The sequence below is a fragment of the Anser brachyrhynchus genome (assembly GCF_964034855.1).
Source record: "Anser brachyrhynchus genome assembly, chromosome: 5".
Taxonomy (NCBI): Eukaryota; Metazoa; Chordata; class Aves; order Anseriformes; family Anatidae; genus Anser; species Anser brachyrhynchus.
The window spans coordinates 29225459-29251937 of record NC_137699.1 but is presented as its reverse complement, the minus strand read 5'-3'; the positions used below and the strand labels follow the sequence as shown (position 1 = coordinate 29251937).

General features: G+C 51.0%; 2 protein-coding genes and 2 long non-coding RNA genes across 9 annotated transcripts in view; 2 read left to right on the top strand and 2 right to left on the bottom strand.

Annotated features, from left to right (window-relative positions):
* The first annotated feature begins 384 nt into the window (after positions 1 to 384).
* On the top strand, positions 385 to 5919 carry CCDC177 (coiled-coil domain containing 177). Its single transcript, XM_080595399.1, has 2 exons — positions 385 to 542; positions 987 to 5919. The coding sequence occupies exon 2, from the start codon at positions 995 to 997 to the stop codon at positions 2912 to 2914; it is 1920 nt and encodes a 639-aa protein (XP_080451525.1). The 5' UTR covers positions 385 to 542; positions 987 to 994; the 3' UTR covers positions 2915 to 5919.
* LOC308196441 lies at positions 5817 to 18606 on the bottom strand. 5 transcript variants are annotated; one of them, XR_013952207.1, is made up of 5 exons: positions 18349 to 18551; positions 14091 to 14255; positions 8405 to 8569; positions 7828 to 7901; positions 5817 to 5953 (listed from the first exon to the last, which is right to left on the bottom strand). It is a non-coding gene; the product is annotated as an uncharacterized lncRNA (long non-coding RNA). The 5 variants fall into 5 exon arrangements; XR_013952203.1 differs by lacking the exon at positions 5817 to 5953 and adding an exon at positions 17093 to 17302 and having other exon boundaries at positions 6107 to 7901; positions 18349 to 18606; XR_013952204.1 differs by lacking the exon at positions 5817 to 5953 and adding an exon at positions 17093 to 17302 and having other exon boundaries at positions 6107 to 7901; positions 14091 to 14249; positions 18349 to 18606.
* A 158-nt stretch (positions 18607 to 18764) lies between these two features.
* On the top strand, positions 18765 to 21931 carry LOC308196443. The gene is made up of 2 exons (XR_013952208.1): positions 18765 to 18904; positions 19077 to 21931. It is a non-coding gene; the product is annotated as an uncharacterized lncRNA (long non-coding RNA).
* The window catches only part of PLEKHD1 (pleckstrin homology and coiled-coil domain containing D1), a 32885-nt gene continuing 26273 nt past the window's right edge, over positions 19868 to 26479 (bottom strand). Inside the window, exons 10-14 of one of the 2 annotated variants that reach the window (XR_013952200.1) lie at positions 26036 to 26168; positions 25265 to 25409; positions 23235 to 23384; positions 20347 to 22635; positions 19868 to 19925 (exon numbers count right to left, since the gene is read on the bottom strand). Coding sequence is in view for 1 of the 2 variants with exons in the window: in XM_080595405.1 (XP_080451531.1) it covers positions 22475 to 22635; positions 23235 to 23384; positions 25265 to 25409; positions 26036 to 26168 (589 nt within the window). In the remaining variant the exon portion in view is untranslated. Of the gene's footprint in view, positions 19926 to 20266; positions 22636 to 23234; positions 23385 to 25264; positions 25410 to 26035; positions 26169 to 26479 lie in introns of those variants that run through there. The other variant, XM_080595405.1, reaches the window with a different exon arrangement.

Sequence of the window (26479 nt, the reverse complement as noted above, 5' to 3'; positions counted from 1 at the left end):
ACTGCTTTGCGCCGAAATTTGAGCGCTGCGCTCCCCGCCCCAGCTCTGACACAGATCCCCTAAGTGCCCCAAGGCGGGCACCTTCGTCCCCCGGGGCCCCGTTTGCCATCTGTCCCGCCGCGCTGCCCCCCTCCTCCTTCTGGCACCCCCTCGTCCTTGCTTACACCGGCAGCAAACGCGGGGGGCACAGCCCCGGGAGCGCCGCTCCCAAGGGGACGGCCGGAGGGCGCCCGAAGGACAAACCCCTGCAGGGCGTGGGGGGGGGGGGAGGCGCGAGGAGACCCCCCCCCCCCCGGCCGGCCCCAGCGCGGGGGCTTCGGGGCGGGTCCCCCCGGTGCCCGCCCCCGTGCGGGAGCGCGGCTCGGCGGGGCTGCGGCGGGCAGCGCGGGGCGGGCAGCGCGGGGCGGGCAGCCTGCGGGCGGCCACCGGGCCCGCCGCCGCCCCGCGGCTGCCATGGAGGAGCCGCCGCCGCCGCCACCGCCACCGCCGGCCACCTGATCCCCGCCGCCGCCGCCGAGACAAAGCGCGGGGCTGCCCGCCCGGTGAGTGCCGCGCCCGGCCCGAGGGGCTCCGTCCTGCGCCGCGGGGACCCCCCGAAGCCCCCCAGCAGCCGTCCGGGCACCCCCCGGCACCCCCGCCCGCAGCTCAGCCTCCCCCCGGCCCGAACAAAGTGCCCTGCCCGCAGCCCAGCCCCTCTCCTCCACCGCCCCCGTCCATCACCACGCGCCCCCACGGGAGCCCGGGTGGGGTGGGGTGGGGTGCGGGGGTCCCGGTCATAGCACGCACCTGAGACCCCCAGCACCCCCAGCCCATGCACTCCGGCCACCCCCCTGCATGAGCTCCCAAACACCCCCGCACACCGCAGCATCCCCGCTCCGGTCACCGTCCCCATCCTCGCGCCCTTCCCCATCCCCTCCATCCCTGGCGCCATGGCGGGGGGACAAAGGGGGCCGCGGGCTCACCCGCCACCGCTTTCTCCCTCGCAGGCCCAGCCATGGTGGAGCCACCGGCGGAGCCCCCTCCGCAGCCGTGCCCGGCGCCCGGCGGGGCGGCAGCAGCAGCGGCCCCCGGGGAGGCGTCCCGTCCCGGGGAGCAGTCCCCGCTGCTGCACCTGGACCTGTACAACTTCGACTGTGCGGCGGCGGAGGGCAGCCGGTACGTGCTGACCAGCCCGCGCTCGCTGGAGGCCTGCGCCCGCTGCGCCGTGCGGCCGGTGGAGCTGCTGCCGCGGGCGCTGGGGGAGCTGCTGCGGGAGGCCCCCGGGCGCTCCATGCGGGTGGCCGCCGGCCTCTACGAGGCCTACGAGCGGGAGCGCCGCCGCAAGCTGCAGCAGTGCCGGGAGGAACGGGAGAGGATCATCCGTGAGGAGAAGCGGCGCATCCTCGCGCCCCTCGGCAGCCTGCCGCCCTCGCCCGCCGCCCGCCTCGCCCCCCGGGCTGCCACCGCTGCTGCCACCACCACCACCGCCACCACCGCCACCGGACCCCGTCCCGGGGGGAAGGCCGGGGCGTCAGGAGGCGCCAAGGCCAAGAGCCACTCGCTGGACTCGCTGCAGAAGCGCCGGGAGGGCAGCTGGGGCAAGACCTCCTCAGAGTCGGGGGCCTCGTCCTCCTACAGCGGGGAGAGCCTGAGGGGACAAGGGGGCAGGGGGCGCGGACGGGGCCGCGTGGCCGATGGCTCCCTGCTGGGGCGCAGCTTCAGCCTGGGCGACCTCAGCCACTCGCCGCAGACAGCCCAGAGGGTGGAGAGGATCGTGAAGGAGGTGAAGAGGAGGAAGGGTCTCTCGGAGGTGCCCGAGAGGGACAAGAAGATCGCGGCGCTGATGATCGCCAAGCACCAGGAGGCCAGCCTCCTGCGGGAGCAGCGGCAGGCGGCCCACCTGCAGTGGGACAGCCAGCGGCGCCTGGCAGAGCAGCGGAAGGAGCAGGAGGAGAAGGAGAAGCAGAAGGCCCTCCTGCAGGGCCAGCGGATGTGGGAGAGCCAGGTGGAGAAGCGGCGGGGAAAGCTGAGCCAGGAGCAGCAGGAGGCCGCCCTGCTGAAGCAGAAGCAGCGGCAGGTGTGTGAGGAGAGGTGGCGGGAGCAAGCAGAGAAACAGGAGCGACTGCGGAGGGAGAAGCTGGAGAAGGCCATCCAGGAGGACAAGCAGAAGAAGCTCCATCAAGAGCACAATCTGAAGGCAAAGGAGGAGGGCAAGAAGGAGCACCGGGAGCGAGAGGAGCAGCTCCTGCAGGAGAAGCTGTCCACGGCCGCACAGAAGAGGCTGAGGAAGGAAGCGCAGCTGCAGAAGGAAAGGAAACAGCTCAGCCAGGCAGAGAAACTGAAGCACGAGGCCTTGCTCAAGGAACTGGCCAAGCAAGAGGCAGAAGAGAAGGAAATGCTGAAGGCCTCCCTGGAGATGAGTTTGACCAAGGCTCAGGAGAACTATGAGCAGCTAATGGTGAAGAGGAACCAGGAGCTGAGGGAGAAGGCCAGGCGGGAGGACATGCAGATCCAGAGAGCCAAGCTGGCAGCAGAGAAGAAGGAAAGAGAGCAGAAGGAGCACTTGCAGGCCCTGGCGAAAGAGACAGAGAGGAAGCTCCAGCATGCTGCCCAGGTGGCTGAAGAGGTGGTCCAGGAAAAAGCCCGCAAGGTGGTCTTGAGCCGTCTGGAGAAGGAGAAGGTGCAGAAGATGAACAAGCAAAAGGTAGAACAGTACGAGGACTTACGGCGCAGGGAGATCCTCCTTTCTATAGAGAGGAAACTGGAGAGGAGCGAGCAGATCTTCAAGGAGAGGAAGACCGTCTTAGAAAATGCCAGGTCTGTAGCTCGGGCATCCTTCCATGTTCGGGAAAAGGTACGGGAAGAGACTAACACGCGCACCTTTGACAAGATGGCCTTTGAAGCAGAACTGCATGCCAGCCTGGATAAGAAGTGAAAGACCTTTTCGTGGATGAGTAGGGATGTGTTACCAGTTGTCCATCATAATGCATCAGAAAGCTCCTCTGCATTAACATTTAAAAAAAAAACTAATTTGTTATTTTGGAGGAGCAGGGTACCGCACAAAATCGTGGCAGCTATTTCACATACTTTTTAAAACATGTTTTTGTTCTGGGCATGTTTTAAGGACCAACCTCAGTCATCTGTACAGAGGGGGAAAAGAGCTTTTGCATCCTCCACTCCACAAGCACACGTTTTCCCAGAGGGCTGCAGAAGAAGTTTGCGTGAAACCTGCGGGTTACTGATTGATTGTCTTAACTGGAGCTGACAACAGCTGCACTATTTTTAGTTGGAAAAACAGACAATAGAGACTACAGGCTACCATTAGAGCCTACTGACAAAGAACCAAAACCAGCCCAGCTGATTCTGGTTCAAGTGACGTTCAGCTGATTTAAGGTACGGGATTGCATTTTCAAAGCTACTGCACACCTATGAAGGCACGGACAGCTGTATTGGAGAAGTCCACGTGTCCCTGGATGCGCCTCACCTGCTGCTGATATCAGACATGGGGGGAAGAAAGCATGGGTCAAGACTTCATAACACCTGGTAAGTAGACATTATGATCAGAGCTGGGCAGAAACTGTTAAGGGTGCTCACAAACACCACAGTTTCACTTTTGCTGTGTGCAGCTGTGGCCCCTCCCCAGTATCCTCACCCCTCACTTCCCAGTGTCTCTTATAAAGGTCTGTAGAATTTCCTCTTTCGGGGAGGAAGTTTGTAGGCAATCCACAACTTGATAGGCACAACCCGTTTGTTCATTAAGATATAAAAATTAACGAATCTGTGGAAGCTGGCCTTGCAGATCATTTTAAAATGGAAATCTATGGACAGGTTGCATAGAGGGGTTGAGGAATCTCCATGATTGGAGAAAAAACTCAAAATTCTCAAAACTCAACGAGACCCTGAGCAACCTTATCCAGTTCGGTCTGCTTTGAGCAGGAGGCTGGACAAGGTGTGCTCCAGAGATCTCTTCCAACCTAAAGGTTGCATGAGTGGCTTAAAACGTTCACCCAGCTCTTATCATTGTCTACTGAGCAGGGCAGCTTTTATCTGTCCACTGGTGCTAACAGTTATATGCTTATTTTAGGGCACAAGAAAGAGTCGATGCACAAAGTAGTGTACATTATGGATCCTCTTAGATGAGGATCATGGCATTTTTACAACTGTAACTCAATCCCACTTATAGGGAAATGAGTCCTTCTGACATTAATGCGCTGGAAATGTGAAAAGCCTACCTACACCCCACGGATAGCATTCAAGTCAGTGTTCTGTTCCAGTTTTCCACGTTTACTCTGCTGGGTTGCAGTTACAAACACACATCCAAACCAGGCACTTTCTGCTGCTTTTTTTCTGGCTCTGGGCACTGCCAGCACTGTGCTCCACCATTTGTGACGCTGTGCTGGGTGGTTGTAGTGATAGTATCAAACCCAGAGCAAGGGGGAGAAGCAGCAAGAAGAGCCAGGTTCTCATTTACTTGCAGATGTCTCTGACATACAACGCAGGGGATGAGAAGACCCAAAGGAGGTTGACATATGACACAGGCATGCAGTTCTGCATGCATAGATCGCTTACCTCTCAGAAGGCTTTGAGAAGGTGTTAAATGACCAGCAACAACAGCAGTAAGCCAAGCACACCCCGGTGCCCTGCAAAGATGGAGACATTATAAAAGCAGCGATGGGAATGAAGCAAGTAGGGATTTCTTTCACTGTGATGGAACTTGCTCTCTTTGAATCACAGAGCAACTGGTGCTGTTGAGGGCAGGCGGCGTGAAAAGTAGGAATTAGGGCACCTGAGTTATGTTTGCTCAGTCAGTCGTCGGCTCACTGTGTTACACCAGGCAAGTCCTTGAGGGCTGGCCCTGCTCCTATTGATATAAAAGGAAGCGGAGTCAGGCTCTTGGGATTGCTGTGACTCGCAGGAAATTGTAACACTTGGCTTGGCAAAACGCTTCTAAAGACTCTGGATGAAAGATGCTAACAAAGCACAAGATACTGTTTTATTTATTTGTTTGTTTGTTTGAGCTGTTATTAAAGTAAAGCATGTCTGTTGGCAAAAAGCACCAATTAACAGCAAAATTTAAAAACATGCACAACTCTGGGAAGGACAGCAGCGTTACTGTTTCCAGCTAGGAGCTGGTCACTGCACCCTCGTCCTCAAAACTACAATCAGTTTGAACAGTGGAAGCAATCCTGCTGTCCTGTGGTAACACCAGACGGGGTTATTCATAAAAATATAGTTGTGTGCTTGTGTTGTTGTTACTGCAGTGCTCCACCTATGCCCTTGGAGCATCAAAGACCTGGAAAAGAGATGCCCAGTGGCCCAACTACATCCTGCATAAAATCTCTCTCTCTCTCCCCAGCAGCACTGGAATTGGGATAAAACTTGCACTAACTTCTGTGTAGCCAAGATTTCATCTAGTTTGTAGCCTTCGGGGCTGCAGAGAAAGCCTGCCAGCGCTGATGCAAAGGCCTGTGCTCCCTGCTTCGTTGCATTGTGGTTGAAGTTCACTGCTTGATCCATTCAGCAGAGAGCTAAGGGGAAGAGCTGGGAACTGTAAAGAATGCATAACGTAAATCAAATGCATAATTTGATGGGCAAATGAGCAGCCACGGCCACTAACTGGAACAGTAGAACAGTATTTTTTCCCTGAAAGTCCACTGCATTCTGCCCTCTGACGTGGCATTTCCAGTGCAGACTGAGAACGTTTTTACGGCCCAGGAGAGACGCCTTGGCCACTGACTGTAATTACACCTCGGGTCTATGCTTCCAAATGAGTTTGACACCTTGGGGCTACAGCCAAACTAATCAAAACCCACCTACATGGTGGTAATTGGATTGGCTAACTGCTGTTTCTATACTGTGCAGTGTGCAGCTCAAGTTTTGAATATGCAATCTAATGAAAAAAATATTTTTTTTTTCAAAAGACATTAATCTGTGTATGGACTTCTTTATTTCTGTAGCGGTCCCCGTCCAAAACCTGTGAAAGTCAACAGAGTTTATAGTTACTTAAACTTGTGACATGGAAAATGAAGTCAGCTAGTTGGGTGCAGGCATGAGAGGTATTTCTTGGGTCTGCTTATGCTTTGTTTATTTGAGGAGTTTTACTGCCGGGTTTCTGTGGAAATTGAAATTAAGCCCTGGTATGCATACAAAAGGAACGGCATTTTTAAATGAGGCTTGATATTGAGCTGCAAGCCAGAGAGAACTAAAAATGAAAGCAAGAAACATGTTATCTGACTGCTCAGAAATAGATCACAGCTTATACAGAGCACAGGAGCAGCTGATGACATTTGGTCAGGTTCTGCAGAAAGATAACTTAGGTTGGGCTTCTCCTGGGATTAGAAGACACATTTTAAGCCATTGATCTATTATAATCATGAGGTTAGAATAAAGAATTTGCTTCTAGACCATGTGCATGCCTGCTGCAGAATGACTGCTAGACCTTGGAATATCTGCACTGAAAAGCAACAAAGGCCAATTACTGGCAAATTTCTGTGACCAGTGGCACATCTTAGATCTAGCTAGTATCAAATTCCCAGGTTTCACTACCTGAGCACCTGGAAAGCCTAGCTCCAAGATTTCATGTTGGCTCCCATGGATCTAGTGGGACAAGCCAAAATCTAGGTCCAAGTGCTACTAAACTTTTAAATCTGAAGCCAAACACTGATGCATGCACCCCACTTGAAAAGCATTGTACCAATTACCAGTAGACTAGACTAGAACTCCTCCTGCTAGGATGTGACCTGCTAGAAATCACTTTGTCTGAGGGGTTTCTGAAGTTGAGGTATTGAAACATTAGGGAGAAAGACTTCATTATCATTTAAATGTTCAAAAAAGAATTACAGGATCAAGGCCTGAGATTCATTTTCGTTATATAATGATGGGAGTTTTACCTTTTGCACAATGAGACGAGATGATCAGGCACATAATAATGGGAAAGAAGAGAGTGTCACACTCTCAATCATCACAGAATAAGGCAAGAAATTTCAGAGGTCCCAGAACTGTGCAGCCTGGTTTCCTTGGGCTGGTGCCCAGTGACTGGCTTCAGCGAAACTGAAGCTGCTTGTATTAGACATCAGAGAACTCACACGTGAGGAGAGCCACTGACGGAAGGGCAGTTCCTGTAGCGTGAACTCCAAATGAAGCTTTCACACACTTTGAGTGTGTTGGCACACTTTGAGTCTTTGTTGACTATGTCATTTATGTGAATTATCTACTTTTTAACAGCACCTAGACTAAAGCTGGAGCCCTTCAATACCCATGAGAGCCCCAACAGTCTGTCTCTTCTGCATGCTGCCTCTTCACACAACATTTATCACTAAGCCATGATCTCTCTGTCAATGCTGAACTTGGCACACACATTCAAAAGCTATTAGGAGGAGCAGCTGCATCCCCACTAGTTAATATTTCACAAAGTATTTTAACCAAGTTTATCATAAACACTTTCACAGCATGAATAAGAGAGATGTGAGGATGAGATTTCTCACCTTGGTTACCTACTGTGGTTCTCTTACAGTGCTTAGGAAGCTCTTGACTCATTCTGTGCTAAAATTTCTCTTGATACCAGGGAAATTTTGTTTACCAAACTGATGCTGAATATGCAATATGCACTGGTCTGAGAGGAGTCTTTTTCAGTGTGTATGTCTTTACTAATCCAAGCCTGGACAGGGAGATGTAGGGAGCACAGAATTTGCAATACAAAGTCCATCAACTACTAGTGTTCCAGAGGTTCTTCTAAGAAAGGCCCCAGAGCCACCACTAGTAGCCGTCATCAGAGGTGACTGCTTCAGAGAAGTGACATTTTCTGCTCCTTTACTGACCTCAGAGAGAGCCAGGCTGACCACATCCTACCTGAGAACAGCTTCTCATCACCACCAGCCATTACGCCATAAGAAAGGATTTGCTTTCATCTCTGGTTCTTCTTCCTTTGGTGGTTAAAATATAATAGTTAGTATGATGTTTTTATTTATTTTTTTTTTAATTTTTATTTTTATTTCTTCTTAAAACAGGTGCAGGGAGGTACAGGGACAAGCCACAAAACTAGTTGGATGCAGCATGCTGCAGGCGATGGCTGTGGTTCTCTACACGCAGTCCTGCTTTGCAAGCCTGGGACTGTGCAGTTGTCCAGGAGAGCAGACACCACATCTAGGAGAGCGTAGGTGCTTGGGGAGGGGTCTGCCTGCTCTCAGATCACACAGCCTTCATTCAAAGCATGCGAGTGTAAGCTTGTTAATGCCTTGCTGGGTCAAGGTCCCAGGGAATTAAGTTTGTTAGGTTTGGTCTTAGCTGTCGTAGTTGAGAAAGAAGGCTGTCACGGGCAAAGAACGGGAAGTCCCAGTCCCTCTGGAAATGAGCTGCATGATGTTTGCTTTGCAGCACAGTCCAGCCTTGTTCTGAGGTGAGCCGATGGAGCCCCAGTACAACTTACCAGGGGAGTGCAGCCCTGCAGGCCCTCTGCAAGCAAGTAGCACGCTGTAAACAGCCAATGCTGGGACCAGGTGAGAAAATCAGAATGCTTCTGCTTCTAGGCAGAAGGCAGCTCTGCCCCTCTTTGCAGTGAGATATTACTGGATGGTGCTCTGATGGGAAAATACTGTGAAGGGGAAGAAAAAGAAGTGAAATTGCCATACAAGATACCCGGAAACACCTTTTCCATTTATGCACAGCAGCCAGGATTCAGTGGGAAGCTAGCATTCAGAGCCTCCATACTGGGATATGCTCCATATCCCATACTCCTGTGAATGCTAGGACATAAAAAAAAAAAATCAGTTCTGGGTCTGATTCCTTTGTCCTTAGCTCGCTCATTTTAGCATGGCTTTTGCTGTGAAACACAACTTTGTTACAGTAAGATTCTAGTGTAAAAGGACCCACATCCTTCTCTTGCGACTTTGCATTCGTCACCTACATCCCTGCCGTTCAGCAAGAAATCTCCCACATTACAAAATCACACTGGCAGTAAGAAATATCCTCTATTACAAAATCAAACTGCCAGTGCAATTTTGTACTTACATGCTTTACGCAGCTCCCTGCGTCCAACCCCGGGACCTGACTGTGAGGTAAACGAGTTATCGCCCCTGGTCTGAGTACAGGGAAACTGAAGCAGAAAGAACGGATGTGCCTGGCCCCGGGCCATGCTGGCACTCAGCTGGAGCTCTCGCATGCTCCCTGCTCCCCCAGCAGCGCTCTGATTAACCTCCCTGGCTGCAAGGGGAGGCTGTCCCCGAGCCTCTGCTGCGGCAGCTCCTCCATTTGCTGCTCTCCAGCTGGAGCTTCACCGAGGATGGAGGTCTTAAGATGCCAGCCTCCACTTCTAGCCGCTGTCCTCAAACCTTGAAGCAGTTGAAGGGTCTGTAAAATATCTCTTTAGGCTTTCAAACAGGGGGCCTGAACATGAATGGTGTGACTGAGAATCCTTACACCATGCCAGCTGACTGGAATCACCTCTGTATATATGACAACATGCAGTAACACTATTTCCTCCAGCCCACCAAGGTCACAAGTTCACCTCGCTAGTTACTTTGCTAGAGCCAACAGAGTTACTCCAGGAACAAATGCAGCCTGGATACATTATCCTTTCTATTATTTATGTCAATCACAGTGTGTTAGGATAAGCTATGCCTCCAAGAGCCCGCTGGAAATTTCCTCCTGCCTGAATTGTACCCAGGCAATGGGACAGTAGGGTCACACAGCCGCTGGTATTTTTAGGCACAGAGGAGAGCCCGTCGATACTCATCTGCATGCTGCGTTCCTGGGTGTTTGCAGAAAGCAGCATTTGCTTGAGCAGCTCAGGGCAGCTGGCACAGAGGCACCTTGTCAGACAGCAAGCTAAACAGTGGGGAATAAATAAGAGGTTTGGCTCCCTGTCCGATGCTGTTGGGAATGTTTGGGGTTTTAGGAGGGTGATGGGATAAAGTCTTCTCATTTTTAATCACCTCCCAAGTAAGCTGTGCTATTTTTAACGGTTATCTAATGATTTATGAAAGATGGGAACATAAACGAGGAAGGGAGCTTAAAACACAAATGTGCAGGTAAAGCGGAAAGACATTTTCCTCTCCAACCTGAAAAACCCTGAGCATTATGAGAGCTTTTTTAAGTGCCAGGCAGCACACGTGTTCAACCCCAGGAGGGGGTCTGCTCTGTTCACAACTTTGCTATCCGTGTACCTGTCTCCTGCCTGCTCCCAGTACCAGCTGTTTCCTCAGACTTCAAGGAAAAGGTGAGATTAAAGAAGCGCAAGACGAGCTCCATGAGCAGAAGGGCAGCATTTTCACTGAGGAGGGATCACTACACGACTGTGCTGGCAGGACTCAGCCCAGGTCTGACACGAAGCACAGCCAGCCCAGCAGAGGAGCAGCACTTTGCTCTCACCGGTGGGTTGCTGCAGCCCTCACCAATTACAGACGCTGTCTGAATCCAGGCTTTGGACCTTTGGCTGGCGTAGACTGAAAACCTACAGAAGAACTAGGATGTTGTGGAATGGCAAATGGATGCAAAGGGATTTTCAAATAGCAGCACCGCTGCTAATTTTCTTCCCTTGCATTGTTTTCCCAGTCAGTGTAACATGGATGGGGAGAACACTAGCAGCACCAGAAACCATGCCCTAAAACACAAAGCCAAAATCCTGGCCTTTGGTACTAACACCAGTACGAATATGAACCCTGAAGCTGGAACCACCTCTCCAAGCATGTGGGGCCGGGAGGGATTTGGGCGTTGGTGTGAGGTTGTCCTCCTGTATAAGATATGTCCCCCCAACAGCACTGCAATTACTACCCCTGAGGATGTGGCTATAACCAAACTAGTTTCAAATGGAGCGGCTCAGGCTCCGCTAGCTTAACCGCAGCACTGCAGAGCCCAGCACGGGCTAACCGGTCCAGTGTTCTCCACCTTCTCCTGATGGGCACTGAAACCCATCCTGAGCTCTGCTGAAACACGCATGGTTAGCTTATACTGGCCTGCAGGGCCTGTCATGACAGGAATTTTAGAAGTCTCTTAACAGCTCTGAGTTACGGCATCACTTTTTCTGCTAGTGCTCTGTGATGTCTCACCTCCTGCTGCGCAGGATGCAGTAGAGCCAGGGAGGATTGTTTCGGAAGATCAGAGCTGACCTGCCTGCTTTCAGAAAACACAAGGCAGGTGGGTGCACTGAGGGATCCTTCAGTGCTTTATGCAGTTCGAGTTAGAGCACCTGACATCCTACATTTGCTCTGTATTCACTCCACAGCACTTTGCATGGTAGCTGTCACTCCAACTCACGTCTCTTGGATGTGGCAAGTCCTAATGTTTTCTAGGCAGAAGGGACTGCCCAGAGAAGAAAGGCAGAAGTTTTCGGTGATTCCTACAACATTGCAAAGAACCTGCTCACCACTCCTTGCTCCGTGAAGTATTCCAATGCATTCTCTTTATGGCTCCATAAAGAAAAAATTGTGGCAGTAGGAGGTTCCTGAAGGCAGCGATGTTCATACCTAGAGCTACTGGCCTCTCTACACGTCTCTGCTCAGCATGTGCTGTGCTACTCCACAGATTTCCTGTGGAAAGGAACCCGCAGAGCCCTCTCTCCAGAGACACTGTACTATAATGCAGATGCTACCTGATTCAGTCACAGCCTGTGTTTCCCCAAATGCATTAAAAAAAATCTGTAATGCAGTTACCAGGGGATTTCTGCAGTCTCCTGCAATCTGCAGGAGCCCTTTGCATCCTTCCCGATGCCCACGCTCTATAAACTCACAGGCTGTACAGTACTCACTGACCTTGCAGTGCTGGCTGAATCCTCCCCGTGACAACACACTGCAACGTTCGGGTAGAGGAAGGCATCCTGCAAGCAGGCAAGGCTGACCAGGGGGTCAGTATATCAAATCTATAGAGTATAATGTTAGCATAAGTCTTTTCCATGAGGAGGTTGTTGGCACAAATGCAAAGGAACAAAGCATCTCCCAAGAGGAAAGGAAAGAACTGCTGAACGTGAGAGAGAAGAAATAACTGGCAAAGCAGGGGATTTAAATAACCTCCAAATCATAGGTACACGGTTTATAGGTCTCATGCAACAGAAATGTGCACGGCTACACAGGTCCTCTTATATGATGTTTTGGGTACCCTTGGGGAAGGAAAGAGGCGGAGGGCACTTAGAACCACAGGTAGGAGAGGAGAGGTGTTTTCCAACACCTGGGAGTACCTGGAAAGCTGAGTGAGTGGAGCAATGCAGGAAAGCTATTCTGTAGATCTCCAGTGATGATGGCTCTCACACCAGTACAGAAAGACAAAAAAAGAAAAGAAAAAAAAAAAGTGCCCTGAATGAATGGTGGGCATAAGGAAGGAAAAGAAAAGCAAGCTCCACAGAGCTGGCTGGGCTAAGCTTAAGGACCAAATTTAACATCAGACTGGCAGAAGCCCCCAGCATGCCCCCAGCCCAGCTCTGGTTAGGAAGGCAAAGAGGTGTCTGAGCCCCTCACCAAGGCCAGGGCCAAGCACAGCTCTGTTTGTGCGCAGCCAGTTTGATTCAGGCAGCAGGCCGTGGGGCTGGGTCCCTCCCCGGTAAGGTCAGCTGCCCAACATGGTGACAACTAGCATGTTTCTGCGCCTGAGCTGAGGCGACACCACAGCCAAAGGAAACCCGAGGCTGGGGCCGGTTCAAGGAGGGCAGGGTCCTTCTGAAAGGGAAGAGGCAGACTAGAGGGGATTCATAATCCTCAAATATGCACTGCCAGCATGGGAAGAGAGGGACACTCAGCAGGACGTGGGAGACAGACGGCTGGATGGGAGGCTCAAACCTCTTAGGTCAGGCCTGGTCAAAGCTCTCCCTCTGCTTTCACTTGCAGGCAGGACCCCAAGTATCACTGGGGATTTGGGTCTCAACCCTCAAGGACTTGTACAACCCTGAGACCTGGTCATGAATCCATGCACTGATGCTTCTGTGGCCCGGACAGTCCAAGACGCTGCCTGGGTGCCAGGGGTACAAAGGGCAGGCTGGTCCTGGGCATAGGTTCAGGAGAAACAGCTTTGTTCACCCCTCTTCAGGCCAAGTCAGCAGAACCAGTGAGTAATTCAGGACAGAGCGGAGGAAAAATAATTATAAACCTTCTTTTTATATACAGCAGATAGCAGACAGGATCAATACACAGAGGGACTCCCTGATTTCTGACAAGCCTAAGCCCTCAGACAACTCTGTTTTTTTTGCACCAGATGGCTCCATCACTCGATAAAGTAGTGCCCTAGATATGCTGGTTGTTTTCCAATCTGCCATCGAATTAACACAGGGGGACGGGCACATACAGCCACGGCTCCTGCACTGTTACCACCGCTTCTGAGCCCCCCCGCAGCAGGGCGCTGCGTTTTTGCAGCCCCCTCCCCAGGAGCAGCTACCGAAGGGATTAAACAGGGAGTGTTATCTAGCGCAGTGGCTTAATCGCTAAGCAAAGTGCTCATCCCCTGACCACGAGGTCAGGGAATTATCTCCCTGACAGATAATGCAGCCAGGGTTTGGAGCAACACGAGTGGCCGGACTGTCACTGCCAGCCCACAGCTTTACTGCTGCTTCTGGGAGAGCAATGCCCCTAAGATGCCATCAAGGTGCAGCGTGGCTTTCCTCAACTGCCCTCAGATGCCTCTTGCAAACATAATTGAAATTCAGCCTTGTTCCCCTCCCATAAAACACCCCCGACACCAAATCTCAGAGGGCAAAAGGGTTTGAAGGCTGAGCGCATTTAGCGTACTACAGGGAGAGCATTATTCTGGAGGAGCTTCTAATAGGCTGTGAAGGACTAACCAGGCTCTAGGCCTGGGCCAGAAAAGAAGTGACACAAGTGACCTGGGGGAAAAAGCATACATCTAGAAATATGCAGAAGGCGGAAAGTCCTGCTCCCCGTAAGCCAGCCTATTGTGGCAGTGCTCAGTGTGCACAAGGGCAGCCCACTTGGCTCTGACAGGGAAACCGAAGGGGTCGGTGACAAAAGTCTTCAGACATTGAAGCATAAGGAATCCAGGTCTGCTGCCACTAGGAAAGAGCAAGTGGAGCTCCTCACACACAGCTACAAAACCAGATTCTCGCTAAGAAATAACATGGGGCAGGGGCTCACGCTTTACCCGTAACACCCACCCTATGCAAAGTGCAGGTACCTCACCTGTGAAGGCCAGGGGCCACCCTGCAGCCGGAGGTGATTCTCCCCTCATTCCTCCTACCACGAGATGCTTCCTGCAGCACTGCTGTGGGATGTGGGAGAACCAGCTCCCACCTCAGGGTGCGAGATTTGCCCAGAGTCTGCTTGGCAAATTCCACCTTCCTTCAGCTGTCAATAAAAACAAAAATGTTTTTACTACTTCTAGTGCAGAAACATGAAAGGTGAGCTCTCTCTGTCTCTATTCAGCCCAGTTGACAGGGTCGTAACTGTGGGGAGGTAGGAGAGGCAGAGCAACTGCCAGCATTTCATTTTCTTAGGAAAGCAAACGGGATTTTCTCAGAAAGCCAGAAAACCCCCACTGAAGCAACACTGGATAAATCATGTTAAAAATGGCTTTCTGGCCACCACAGTCTCTTAAGCTGGCCAGAACAAGCCCTGTCCTCTTGCTGCCAAGGTTATGTGTAGGTCACTTTACCCCTCTTTAAAGGAGAAAGCCACTGACTACAGCTTGAGGGTGTTTATCAGGTGTCCACCATCCCAGCCTCCCCCTGAGGCCCCAGGAGACAACGTTAGTGAAGGACAGCAGAGGGAAATGCAATCCCTTCAGAGACCTTCCTCTCAAGTTTCTCCTGCGGGGAGGTTCAGCCACAGCTACCATTAGTGCACATCTCCCTTCCGCCGCTGCTCTGTTCCCCTGGCCCCGGGGGGGATCTGGGCTGGTGGAAAGGCAGGTCAGTAAGCTGGAGCTTTTTGAGCTGGTCGCACCGTGCCCTTTTCTCTCACATGCACCCCAACAGCTACAGCCCAGCTGCTGCAGCAAAGGGACAGAGACATTTAAACAAGTGACAGGCAGAATAAGTAAGCTGCCCACCCTGGGAGAGCTAGCTGCAAGCAAAGGTCCTTTCCCAGTCTCTCATCTCAGGCAAAGGAGACAAAAACCCACAGTGCTCCATGTGGAAAATGGAGCACTAATAAAAAAAGTTTCAGATTTTCCACTTGGCTGCCGCTCCTCAGCTCCCTCCTTTTCCCACCTGCATTTCTCTGAGCCTGTGGGGAAATCTGACATTACATATATTTCTATATTGTCCATAATTAAGAAAAGAGGTCCTTCTCCCCACTAAGCAGCTCTCAAGAGCAGAGATGGGGGAACTCGCATTTAAGAGGTTCCTGCCCTGCAGCCCCTGCCTCCTCCGCATCCCTCCCACAGCCGTGGTCCCTGCAGCCATCAGCCCAGGCCTCCAAGTCACCTCGGCCATAACGAAAGCTGGACAACCCTGTCACAAGATGACATCTCAGCTCTAGAGCACGGGTTTAAACGCACGTGCAAAGGACCCTTTTAACCACATGGAAATCAAGCACTCTCCTCCACTTGGACCGGTGATCCCATTTCACTGGGTGCCACCTTCTCCCCACAAGCAGACTTTCCCTCCCATCACCCCAGGGCCGAGGCTGGGCTCACTGGGATTCCCCTGGGCGGTCTGCCCCTTCCAGCTCCCCACACACTGCTGAACCATGGAGGCTTCCAGGTCAGTGCTTGCTTAGGTGCACGTCTGTCCTGCGCCACTAACATAGGTGGGGAAATGCCCAAGAGGTGGCAGAGATCCCATTCCCATCTTTCCAGCCAAAGATTAGAGTAACACTAGAACTGGCCACGTGCTGAGTAGGTGAAATGTACTCATCTGTGGCAAACGAGAGGAAAGATTAGATGCTGTAGCATTCTGTCCTAACCTTTAGCTTTTTGATAAATCTCTGAAGATTAAGGAGAGAGAAGATTCCATAATATAAAATCTGATTTGTCTTTAGCTTGGCTAAAGATGAAGACTCGCTCCTCCACATCCCACTTCTGTATACCTCACGTTTCTGTGCACACAGGCTCCGGGAGGGGAGCTGAAGTCAGGGCCTCTCTGCCATTATCAGTGCCTGGGATAGGAAAACGTTGATGAAATTTCTGTCAGGACAGCTGTCTGACCTGGCTTATCTACATGCTGAGACATGCATTTAATGCACAGCATCCCTTTACGTATACGCAGGCGTGTGCAGGTAAGTGTGTGAGTAGAGGGGTGCTGGCTATCAGCTTGGAAGGGAAACCCACAGCCAGCATGGAGGCTTAGGACAGTCCGAGGGATCTCAACCTGTTCTCCTGTGCCCATGAGGCACATCGGGACCAAGCCTGTCCCACAGACCCCAGACGGGCCCGTGCTGCTGGGCAGTGGGCAATAGGCCCCCACGTCACACCTCCGCACCTACAGGACGTGCCCAAACCACCCGTGAGGTGGGCTGCGGAGCGGTTAGCAGAGGTTAACACCCCGGGGTGTTCTCTGGATAATTCTATGCATTTTCTGCATGAAATGCTCAAGTCTGAAAGACTTTATGACTTGGATGAGTAACATTTTCTAGACAGAAATCCAGCGCTATGAAAAACGCATGAGCAGCTGCAGCTTCCTGTAGGCCACACCTCACCTCCCGTGCACTCACAAGCCTCAGCAGGGTGGGCTTCCCCGCCTCCAGCAGCGGCACCACAGCCCTGCCGCTCAGCACGGCATGCCAGGGTGATGCTGATCCCCACCTCGGGCAGATATTCACCGCTAGCCAAATGAGAACAAAAGTAAAGTCGAGGGAGAAGGCTGGGGGAGGTGGGGAGAAGCTGTCCTTTGCAGTCCCTCTGGGAGCTGGGGAGCACTGGGTGAGCACGGAGGGAGAGGCAGAGGATGAGCAACTTCTGGGGCTCGGGCAAGCACAGCAGTCGGTGAAGGGCAGATCCAGCACCAGCGCTATCATTCAGTGAATGCAAGAGGGAACCCACCCTATGTTTATTACATCTTTATATACACTATCTTGAGTGACAAAACTTATTTCCCCTCCAGCTAGGAGGTGCCCCTCCTTTCCCTGCTGAGATGAGTGTGTGGTTGAGCAGGGAAAACAATCAGAGGCTCTGAAGTCGCTGATCAAAAAGGATCCTCAGTACCTGGCCTTCCCAAGCAAACAACACCTTCCAGGGTCCTCACCTGCTTGCAGGAAGGACTCCCCCCAGCAGTGTACGGGGGAGTCACAGGCTGAAGTTATTTGGTGCAGTCGTAAGAGCAAACAGGCAGCATCCATCCATCCTCACTTCTCAGCAACTTTTCTCTTTGCAAACATGCAGCATGCTCCTTGGGAAAATAAATCCACTGCGACTCCTCCTTCATACACACTGCTGCAGCCTTGGAGGGACCAGGCTGGAAAACCGGTGTCAATACCTACACCCCCATGCCCACATTGGTGCTCAGCATGATTAGCTGCAGACCCCTCACCCCTTATTGCTTTCTTATCCTTAAAACTGGGAATAAGATTTTTGCTCCACTCCGGTGTGGATCTGGATCATGCTAAACCTTCTATGTAATAAGCAGCTACCAAATCTAACCACTTTTAGCCACCAGCTAAAAGAAGAAGGGGCACATTCTTAGTGGGCACATTCTCTTCTGGTTTCTTCAGCATCAGCTGAAACAAGGGCTAGAACATCATCTTCAAACAAAATCATTTTTTCACTCACTGCAGGCTGGCTTCATACTTTGAATGCAGCATATCCTGCAATTCCTCCTCGCCCAAGCTTGGTGCATGAGATAAGTGCACTTATTTTGCCCATCTACAGTACCTTTGAATGGCTGGGAATTTTCTGTCCTCATTTTGGAGCCCACATTCCCCCTACAGAGAGAACAAAACCAACCCCGCTTGCACAGGGAGCCTACATTGTTTCTCTTAATCTAAAATAAGTTCCACATTAAACCCTACCCGCTCTGTATTTATGTGCAGAGAGAAACTACAACAAAAGAAATTAATCAGACGGGAGAGGAGGAAGCCAGGTCCCGGTTTCATTGCTCTTTGTCTGATGCAGGAGTACCCAGCTCATCTCAGGGGGAGGGCCAGGAAGAGGAGAGCCTATGCCAGACATGGCATCACCCAGTGGGGCCATGCTGGTGTGAGCTCAGCTGTGCTTTCTCACCAGGTCTTGCTCAGCACCACAATGCAAGGAGAGGAAAAGGGGACCGTAGCTTCAGACCCGTTTTCTCCGAGCAGCTGGGGCTGGGTGCTGGTTGGGACTGGAGGTGGGTTTCGCTCACCAAGAAATAGGACAGTTGCATTTTGCATATTTAGATATAGGACATAGCACACACATTTTTGTTTTTCCTTAAACACACCAACCCACTATCAGGAGTGTTTTGGTTTTTAGGCCCTTTAGCTGCACTCCCACGTCTCAGCACTGTTCCTGGTGAAGCCTCCTCACCTTCTCGCCTGCAGCAAGCAGGAGCTGTGCCTCTGGCAGAATGAGGAAAGGAAAAGAGAAATGAAAGCAGCTGCTATTCCCAGGCAAGGTGCGATCTCTTCTCTCTGACTGTCTTTGCAGTAAGCCTGCTCCTCTAGCTTGCTACAGGAGCTGCAACATTCCCACCTTCTTGCCACGTGCTTTTAGCTTTTCTCACCACCTCCCGTGCTGCCGAGATCAGTGCACCCAGCTGTGCAACTTACCTTCACCAGCAGGGTCCTTGAGCACTTGTGAACCCCATCACACTACAGAATGCACTATTGCCCTGTTTGTGGCTCTGCTTTGGAGCTCAGAACAGAACCAGCACAAACCAGAACCTGTATCCCTCATGCCAGGGGCTGGCATCTCCTGCAGGCAGGCGCTGATGTACGGAGGAAGTGGGAGCTCCCCTGCCCACAGCACCAACAGTGGAGAAACCGACAGGAGCGGCAGTCCTAGGAAATGACCCATCCCTCTGCTTGTAGGTACTTTTCCATGGAGAGGTTTGAAGCAGGACACAACCAAGAGGAACTCAAGGGTAAGCAGAGTTTACTTATTATTTTAAGCAATGCAAAGCCTGCACTTTTCATAATACAGCAAAAGAAGAACACATGACCCTGCCGTGCTATTTATTGCAACACCTCTAAGTTAGCAAAAGGTGCCTTTGCTACCCTCACAAAATGGCCTTTGTCATTTTTCTTCCTCTGAAGTGCCAGACCTGACAACGCTGAAGGAGGTGTCATTCCCAGCACCGCAGCACGTCCTACACTGGTGCTGGTGCAAAAAGGAGCAGAAAGGACTCACGGACCTGGCTGAATCCTCAGTTGGATCTTTCCTCGTTCCGGCTTTAGAGTTAAGCCTACAGTAAGAAGTAAATGAGTTACTTAATATAGAAGAAGAGATGTTATCCCAGCGGGCAGAAAGACACCGTGGCTGCTCAGAGAACTGTCACCGTGAGGGACAGGCCTCCTCGAACCCACATGGCTGCTCTCCTGTGACTGACAAGAGCCCAGGCACAGCTCCAGCCATCTTCTGTCCCTCCAGTAGCCACAGGAAACAACTGCATGAGAAAGCAGTTGAAACAGACTGTTTTTTGTGAAAAACTATCATCTTATCTCCAAAGAGCTGCATTAACGCCACGCTAATGTCCTGAGCGGAAAGCCTGCCCACCCTCTTGAGGTAAGAGCCACGCTCTGGAGCTGGAAATTGCTACCAGCCTTCGTCCCCTGTGTGCCATGTGCAGTCACGCATAGCACACCATTCATCCTTTGTTACTGACTTCTGACCCCAAGGGCAGTTTCCATTTCTTGTCCACTTTCTCTGCTTTAGAAGCAGCAAACGCAGGCAGCAGTGGGGCTGGCGCTGCCTTCCTTTCTGTCATTTACTTCTGTGCGATAGCAAAGGCCTGGGGGAGTGAGAGCCAAGGGATCTGCCAAACCCCTGCCTGTGAAGTGGGAACCGCTTCTACACCAGAGAGAAACAGCCTGGAGGTGTCCTGCAGCTTGTGTGGAGGACAAAATTAACCCTTACTGTGGCCTTAGCAGGAGCTGCCCTTCATGCTGTGGAAAAAAAAAAGGAGGTGAGATGACAGAAGAGAACCATCAGGCTTCATGTTTGGTGGTGTCTGCACATTAAACCATTTTTTTTAATGCGTATCCGAAGGGGTGAGCTGGGAAAGTCACCAGAGGGAAGAGAAGTTCCCAGAGGGGATGACTGCCAGGGAGCTCACAGGGTGGGGGCTGGCGGGCTCCTCTGCAGGGCCACTGCCTGCAGCGAGGTGGCAAGCACATCGCCACAGGGGGCTGAGGGCACGGCTTGGTGCTAATGGGCACCCAGCCCGCCGGCTTTGGGTAAGCAAACAGATTGCTGCTTTAGGTTTGATACATCCTGCCTTTAATGCTATACACATTTTAAAGTGCAGAGGCTCAGCATAGTAAATAAGGTGGAAGCGGGTGGCAAGGACGAAAGCATTTTACGTACAGTCCTTTTGGAGGTGATGTTCAGCATGTACAGCAACGCAGTGAAGCACAGCAAGTACCCTGGCAGTAAATGTGTGTCACGGCGATTTGTCTCAACTCCTGCAGAGGCAATTTAACGTCATTTCAGTAATGGTGTGTCAAGAACACGTAGGAATTCACTCTAGCATCCGCATAACTTTTATTTATTTATTGCTGTCAATATGCAGGGTAAAGGAAGACCCGATGTGGCCACCTCCTGAGTACAATAATTGTGTAAATTCTGATATTGTGGCATTTGATGGTAATAGACCAAAGGTGTTGCATTCACAAGCCACTGGGTGATTTTCCTAACTGCCTGGGTTGCAGACGCATTCTTTGGCTGTACTTTTACCTGTACCTTCCTGCACCACACAACAAAGAACTTGTAACTGGAAAATAGCCAGAGATGATATTAGGGCTGTGCAAAGGGGAAAAAGAGCTCTGGATTGGTAGGGAATGAATTTGGTGGCCAGAAGCACAGCCTGGGATTGGCCTGTGTCACAGCCCACACAGGGCAGGCTAGCAGCCGGCCCAGTGTCACTTGGCACAGAGGGCACGTGTAATACCCAGGGGAACTGGTGAGCGTTACAGCCCTGAGAACCCCAGTAAACCTGCACGTAAGATTCCCAAGCCCCTCTACTGCTAGATTCATCACCTTTGTATCTTTTATGACTTTGTTTCCTGATTTACGTCACAGGGATAAGCGTGACTGAGTGTGCTTGTCACAGGCTCTGTAAGCACTAAGCAGTGCTGATACTATAGCACAGATAATTACTAGCCAACTACTTGCAAAAAGGAGTAGTGGGAGAGGCCGTAAAGTTTGCACAGCAAAGCCATCCCTCTTCTGTAACACAGAAGATAACCACCTGCAGGCCAAATCCTCCCCTGTAATAACCTCGTGGTGAGCACTTGGGAACGCACAGAGGCCAACCAGAAGCCCACCTCTGAACAAGCTGCCTGCAGGGCCTCTCCCATTCCAACCTTGACTTGCTGGAGGCCCAGGCTGAACCAAGATAGCCCAGGCTGCAACTAAGAGAACTGGTAGAGAGCAGTACAAAGCCCTGGGTACAGACCATTCACTGCAGCCCACACAGAGGTGGCTTTCCCCACAGCTGCACTGCCCTGACATCCTGCTGCTGACAGCGTTTAAGTTGCAAAGTGGTAGCAGGTTTCATTGCTGGACAGTCCTCATCCACCTGTCCCGAAGCTTGTTTTCCAGAGGTGATGAGGAAGCCACCAGAGCTGAGTCAAAGACTCCTACACATTGAACTTGCCTGTGGATAGCACCTTCCGTACACAGCTGTGCTCCTCCTCCCAGCAGCAACACAGCCAGCTGTTCCAGTGCAAGAAGTGCAAAGGTGGCCCCAGGATGTTGTAACCACAGCCAGCACAGCATTACCCTCCCTCCAGCTTGCAGCAATGCTGCCGTGTTACCTATAAGATCTACTTTGCACGTGATTCTTCTTGGAGCCAAATCCACAGCATCCCCAGGTTGCCTTCACCTTGCGCTGCTACCGCTTGCTTGAAATGTTGCTGCATCAGGAGATTGCCCCGTGCTTGATATTACTGCCTGTGCCTGGGAGGCTGGGGCTGCTGCAGTCTTCAGGAAGTGTGCCATGAAGCATGCCCCATGGAAGTGCTGATGAGCAGGGGTGCTCAGCGAGCCAGTTCCTAGCAGAGATCAGGCAAAACGGGGCAAGCTCTGCCCGACTCGGGTGGCTGCTCCAGCTGGACCACGGGCTAACAACAGGTTTCTCAGAAGCACTCGTGTCGGGCAGGCAGACTAGGCAGGAAAGAAAAGAAGAGGCACTTCCTAAGCTAAGGTCGGTGGCCACTGTCACACTGGCCGTGGTATCTTGGCAAAATGTGGCTTAACGTAAGCAGCTGAAGCAAAGAGATGTGATCAGCAGTGTTCAGCAAGGAAGGTCTGCCAGGCTACGGGGAGCATCCAAAGTAAAGCAAAGCCACTAACTGAAGGAATTGCCTACACACAACTTCCCCTCACCTTCCTCACCAAAGGACATATCTCCCTTCTGACCCTAGTGCCTGACGGCTTAGCTTTTGCAGAGCTGAATGGCAAGTTGAGATCAGAAGTCCCCTCCCAGCAAGAGTCACTTTTCATCCCCTGAAGCTGAATCTTTTTGTGACCTCATGATTTGGTAGAGAGTCTCACGGAAGTGCTGGTGCCGGCTCAGTCTTTTGGCTGCCTCCTTCAGCTCCTCAATGTTTTCAGCTTCTGCATGCGAGAAGATGAAGGACTGGGACTGCTTCACTGAAACAAGAGCAGCACAGAAAGGTCAGCACGCTCAGCCAGGGACACAAACCCAAGTTTCAACAGAGCACGCAAGCTACGCGATCATCATGACAGAGAGAGCCTGGCAAAGTATGAGCTAACCATTGCACTAATAGCTTCACCTTCCTGCTTTTAGAGGAGGAAAATGCTGAGGGACACAAAAACACATTTTTCTTCTTTACGGGTGCTTTACTTTACTTCTTTACAGGTTTAGGGTTCTGTGTAGAACCTGACCTAACCTCAAAGGCAGCCACTTTGAGCACTGGACTGGACTAGATATTGTGCAGGCATCCCTTCCAAATTAACTCCATCTGAATGCTTAATCACAAATGAAGTCAGCTTTGAGCATATGTTTTTACAGGAGCCTGGGAGCATCCCAGCAGCTTTTCACATACACGAAGAGACAGGGAGCTAGTACACAGACTCACTTCCTGCTCCCTGGATAGAGAAGCTCCAAGTCTCTCTGCCCGTAGCTCCATGCTACTGCTAAGGAGTATGTAATATGAACCACATTTGCAGATCTTTCTGCACGTATCTGCTCCTGCAGGACACGGAGGAAGAAGTTGCCCGATACCTACAGTCATTCCACGAAGCGCTGGTTCTCCGGCGGTGAAGGCGGCAGCTCTTTATGCGGCGAGTGGCAGCCTTGTGGATGTACACTGAGTTCTTCATGATCACAGGCATCTTGGCCTCCAGCTCGGCGTTGCGGATGCACTCTTCAAAGAACTCTGAGGAGAGGACACCACTGTGAGCAGTGAAAGGCACTGCAAGCAAAGAACCAGTCAAGAGGGACTGAGCTCGCTGACAGGCTGAGCCGAGTGATGATGATCAACGCTTCCCCAGATCTTCACAGACAAAAATCTATGAAGCTCCAGAACATCACCAAGTTCTGAACAGAAACCTCCAGTGTCATAACTCAAATTAGAGAAAGAATGGCAACCATCCATTCGCCCTTAATCCTTCCCACAGCTGTTAATGATTTAATTGCTGAAAGGCAGTTTACTCTCCTTGATATTAGGATAAAACTTCTCAACTCTGTCAAAACAGAGAGCTCTGAAGCCTCACTGATTGCATTTTCCTTGAAGAAATTTTAAAGCCAGACAAGCCTAGCTGGGGAAATAGAGGAATTAGAAACACTGTCATGCACACCCAGGTGTGCCATGCATGGCCAGGGATTTCTTAATAGCATAGCAAATACTAACACATGCACACATTACAGGCTCTGTGCAAAGCCCCACGTCCACCAAACTCAGACAATGCTTTTCTGTCCCTAGCAGTTGCTTTTCCCGCCCAGGTTCATTTCGTGTTTTATTTCTTTTTTCCTGCCCAGGTTCATTTCCTAGGGCCTTACCATGGTCTAATCATTCTCTGCCATTGTTCTCCGGCTGCCCTCCTAGATCCCTGCCTGTATGGCTGGTCCCCTTGCTGTTCGAAGGCCTCAAATACTAATGCTCCCCAGCTCTGCTGTCAAAGGGCAGCAGAGAGCTGCAGCAATCACCTGCAAGGACTGAACAATCTGTGCTGGGACTGGTACTAAAGAAAACATTGCTCTTTTAAAGAAAAGAGCTTCCAAACTTAAGATTAGAAACGTGTCAGGAGACATTCAGTGCCAGAGGTTACTCTCTGTTGCCCTGTGCAAGTAGCTCAGCTCTGATTGAAAGCTGAGCTCAACACAGCCATTTTAGCTCTGTATTCTTGCCATGGCTCCTAGCTGCTAGCACAAAGTTCAAAATCAAGTCCTTTGCCTCAGTTTAGGAATCTGATGGAGAAACTACTGAATAATGTTTTATATATACATATAGTGCTCAGAATGCCACAAGACTTTTTGATTTTTTCTCTCTTGGCCCAATACATCCACGTTTCACTTCAATGAAGCCTTAACTGTATAGATACAGCATCTCTAGAATGGCTTCCCCCTGCACTATACTTGAGGATGGAAAACAAGGAAGACTTCTCCCAGAATAAGCTGTTGATATCAATTCCCAAACCTGGCTCAAGCCAGATTCTAGGCCAGCACCCCATCTTACAAAAAGCAAACAGACAGGGATAGGCCGCAGGGAACCTAAGGCTTACACCTTACCCGTGGGTTGCAGTTGTCTCAGCACAGCAACGCTGGGCTGATGCAGTGATTCAGCTCTGACTCAGGATCCAAACCTCACCTGCTTGGTGACCTACCAGCACATTGCTACAGCAGCCACGGTGCTCCTTACGCTGCTGATGTTCCAGGAAGGAGGGCTGAGAAAAGAGATTGGGGGAACCAGAGGACTCCCAGAAACTCAGACCTAGTCAGTCTTTCCAGCTCTGCCACAACTTCCCTGTTTGACCTTTTGGAAAGCATTTACTCCTCTCTCTACCACTAGGTTTCTCTTCCACCACTCAGGGAAGGCTGGAATAATTTTGCACTCCTTTGAGGGTGAAGCACCAAGTGTCTGCATAGTGCATTTTGACTCCTCCAAAGGGAGGTGTGGTTGAGGTACAAAGAGCCGAGAGAGCACCTGGTGCAGCCTTGCTAATTTGGGAACCTCTTTTTGAGGTCTGAAAAGATGGGTAGAAATATTTCCTCTCTGGGAGCTTGCTCATCAGTACAGAAGATGGATGACTGACTTACTTCTCAAATGACTGACATCTGCTTTCATCTTCTCCTCTTTCTCCTTGTTGCGATCCAGAGAATTTAAACCTTGCTCCAAGCGCTGCAACGCTTCCTCAGCTTCCCTCAGTCTCTTCTCCAGGTCCATGCGCACCTTCACCTCAGCCTGAGGAAGATGAAGAGAATAAGTACTCCTGAAAACAGCTTGTATATCTCCCCCTGTAACTCACGAGGCTTGCAAGGGACACAAAGCAGATGAAAAAAAAAAAAATAAAAATAAGTAAAACCAATAGAAATAACATAAGACAACAAAAAATTTGTTCCTTTTGTCTTCAGACAATCTGAATTTGAAGTCCAGATTATTTTAGGAATTCTCCCTTACTCTGAATTTTCTTTTCACATCTGCACTCTCATTGTATGAACCATATGGAATCAGAGATGGTATTTCAACACATGAATTCATACCTATGCAAGTAGTTGAAGCTGAGCAAGAACAGGAGGCCACCTTTTCATCTGAGATAAACTTGTGATAAAGGTAGTCAATTCCCAAAATGGGGTGGATAGGTCTTAGTTTCAGAAAGAAAATACAATAAAAATTAGAAATAAAGGATCATATGGGTAGTAGTTTAGCAAACGAGAATAACTCATACAGCTTAGGTCATCTTAGCTTTAGTTTGGCCAAGAGGAATGCTAAAGGGTAAGAGCATCTTGGAGGTGCAGGGAAAAGATGAGAAGGGGGATGATCTGAAAAGCAAGTGCGAGACCCGGATACGTGACAGACACGGGTGGTACCTTGAGGTCCCTCTCTGCCTGCTGCTTCTCTGCGGTCAGCTCTGAGAGCGAGTTCTGCAGCGCCTGTGACTGGGAAGAGTAAAACTCCCGCTCCTCCTCCAGAGCTCGGGACCTCTCCTCGTTCTCCTTCATCCTGGTGCATGGCACAGCAAAAGAAGATCACCATCCCCACCCCTGCACGACTCACAGAAAGGGAGGGGCTCGATGCCACGGTGGGGCGCGTTTAACTACCTGGCTACCCTGAGCAAAGAGGCACTAAAGGAGCATTGTCTGACTTTTGCTTCAATAACAGGCCTGGCTGAAGAAAGCCAGGTAGTCAGTTCTTGAAGGGGACGTCCTCAACCCCCCCCACGAGCACCAAATACAAGGACAATACAATGGACAAGCGTGTGAACACTGACCAGATTCACAAGCCTGATGTGAAAGGTGCAGGCCCAAGTAGCA